We start from the raw sequence: 2,726 nt of genomic DNA, 5'->3' as shown, positions 1-2,726 counted from the left end.
CTTTTGATGATAATGAAGAGGAACTTTATGTTTATGTCTGATCTCTACTGATGCTGTGGGATGTTTCAGGATGATTTTTGCTGTAGTCCACCTCTTCTTTATTGCAGACCCCCAAGGACAAAGTCAAGTGTGTCTTCCGCTGTGCCACCACCATCATGAACCTTCTGAGTATGGCTAATGAGAAGGCAGTCCCTGCTGCCGATGATTTCATTCCTGTTCTCATCTTCGTCATCATCAAAGCTAACCCTCCTTGCTTATTGTCCACTATACAGTACGTCCAGAGTTTCTATGGCAACAGGATCGGAGGAGAGGAACAGTATTGGTGGATTCAGTTTTGTTCAGCGGCGGAATTCATTAAAACCATGGAATACACGACTGAATGATAAAAACCATGGAATATTACAAATGATTTTTTTGTGGAGGGGGGTGGGTTATCAAAACCATGGAATACACAAACGAATGATGACTGATTGTTTAATGAAAACAATACCTATTTTATTTACATGAGTAACGGTTGTAGATTTTGATTTTATCAATCATGTTCCTTTTGCACGTGGACACTTTTCTCCATCTTGTGCATTTTTTAAATGAAAAGTTTTATGGGAGTGCTTTAGTCTACTTTTAGTTTCTATCTTTGTTCAACAGTAGACATCAAATTGTCTGATGGTTGAAGATATGAAAAATGGTTTTTATTTTTAGTTTATGCATTTACGTCATGTTGAAGGAGATATAATTCATCGTACAATCAGTTGTACAGGGTGATGCTAAAACTGATGGAAACCAGGAGTCTTTCAGTCAGTGGAGGATAGTTTTATTAGAGACATTTTAAACTTCTCAGCTCTGTTACTGTTGGGACTTGTGTTACATTTATGTTACTTTTGTTGTTGTTTAGTAATGTCCTTGTTGATGATCAAGTTTTGCTGTAATATTTTGCTTTGAGTTGTTACACTTATACTGTTTTGTTATGTTTGCTGTTGTACAGAGATAGCAAAGTCTACAGGCTGAGCAATGTAGACTAGCTTTATAAAGTATACACATCACAGTCTAAAATTAACATACTCAGGTTTCCCCAAGACAAATCTACAAAATTCTGAGTTTATAGTGTCTTTGTACATATCACTGTTTGTAGCTAGGAACTGGAGGTTAACACAAGACTTCTGTTTTATGCGTGCTAAAAAAATAACTTTCATTTTTTGTTACAGTAGCTTTATTGAGAAAGGATGCAGTTCACATAGTAGGACCTCCCTGGGAATTTAAAAAATAAAAGAAAGTCGCTGAATTTCACTTTTTCACACACGAGATATTACATTTATTACAGATCTCTTATATGGATTTAATTTTCACAGTAGTCTGTACATTATGATGTCATAAAGTGTGTGATTATAACCATTTTGCCAAATTTTTCATTTTTTGAAAAATTCTTCGCAGAGCACTGAACCTGTGAACTAATCTTCTTACATGCTTAGTGATCCAGGGCTATGTTCATATTAAAATCCTTTGTAATATATGTAAACAGTATGGCATTTTTCCATATGAATTACAAACTTTTCAATTTTAAGAACACTGTTCTTATAGTAGTACAGTTTACACTTAAAATTAGATGCAGTTGGGAATTTGTTTATAAACTGGAAATTAGCAGGACCATTTTATACACAAAGTGAAGTCAGCTCTTTCTGTCTAGCAGTTTACTTCATTATTTATTTAGTGAACTTTATTGTAGATTATCGGGTGTGATCCAGGTTTAATGTGCATGTAAATATCATCCACCGTGCAATATCTTTACAAATGTAATGTGGCTGGAATTGAGTTGCATGCGGAATACATTCTGTTATTTCTGGTAAAGCAATGTTAACCAGTATTTCCAAGTTCTGCTGCCAAAGCTGCAGTGCTATGCATCATTATTAACGAATGGAGAAAGTTTATGGTTTATCTCTCATTATTTTATGACAATATATCAGGAGTACAATGTAATGAAAGAACAATTCATATTAAAATGAAAATGATTTTCTTCTTCTTTAATTTACCCGAGTTGAAGGATTTAGTGAGGTAGTAGACTGTATCATATCGTGTGACATGTAAACTTGGTGGAATATGGACAGCGTCTCTGAAGGAATCTTTGGGTCCATTCTCACCGGGCTTGTCCTAAGGTATTCTTTAGCATTGTGGCTTTCACATGCATTTGAATAAACAGCATGTCTCGTAAATAAAGGGGGGTAATTTGAAAAAAATGTAATTATAAAGTAATTAATATGAAAATATAATCTCAATATTGACATATAAGCATTGCTGTATGATGTAAATTTCACATTGATGAATTAACTTTTGATTTCAAAACATCTCTATTTTATAATGATATGATTCTATATTAAAAATAGAAGGGTCGTATTATATAGCGTGGCGTAGTGCATCTGTCAGCACCTTGTGTATGGGTTATAACTGCTTATATGGCTAGGACCATAAAATTTGGTATACAAGAGGAAGATGGTTATGGTTTTTCGAGGTCAAGCTTACATGGTAATTTACATGCATGTAGGTAATTTTTAAGGCACAAAACCAAATAGAAACAGTACGAATAAGGCTAGGATAATCAAACTTGATACACAAATTAAACCATCAGAGAAAGGTTGTATGGTGCCGTGTTTCTGTCTGTTGATCCTTTATTTTAAAAGTGGAAGAGAAAAAAAGTCGAGTAAATTGTGATGCAGATCCATACAAAATTCCCAATG

General features: G+C 34.2%; 1 protein-coding gene across 8 annotated transcripts in view; it reads left to right on the top strand.

Annotated features, from left to right (window-relative positions):
- LOC125679184 (GTPase-activating protein and VPS9 domain-containing protein 1-like) overlaps positions 1–2,004 on the top strand; it is a 42,466-nt gene extending 40,462 nt beyond the window's left edge. For all 8 annotated transcript variants that reach the window (XM_056155353.1, XM_048918179.2, XM_056155355.1 and 5 more), the window contains one exon: positions 108–2,004. In XM_056155353.1, coding sequence (XP_056011328.1) covers positions 108–383 — 276 coding nt within the window. In that variant the 3' untranslated portion in view covers positions 384–2,004. The remainder of the gene's footprint in view (positions 1–107) is intronic.
- Positions 2,005–2,726: the final 722 nt, after the last annotated feature.

Source organism: Ostrea edulis, chromosome 2 (genome assembly GCF_947568905.1).
Source record: "Ostrea edulis chromosome 2, xbOstEdul1.1, whole genome shotgun sequence".
In the NCBI taxonomy this organism is placed as follows: Eukaryota; Metazoa; Mollusca; class Bivalvia; order Ostreida; family Ostreidae; genus Ostrea; species Ostrea edulis.
Note: the sequence above shows the minus strand (reverse complement) of the source record. Positions and strands in the feature narration are given on the sequence as shown.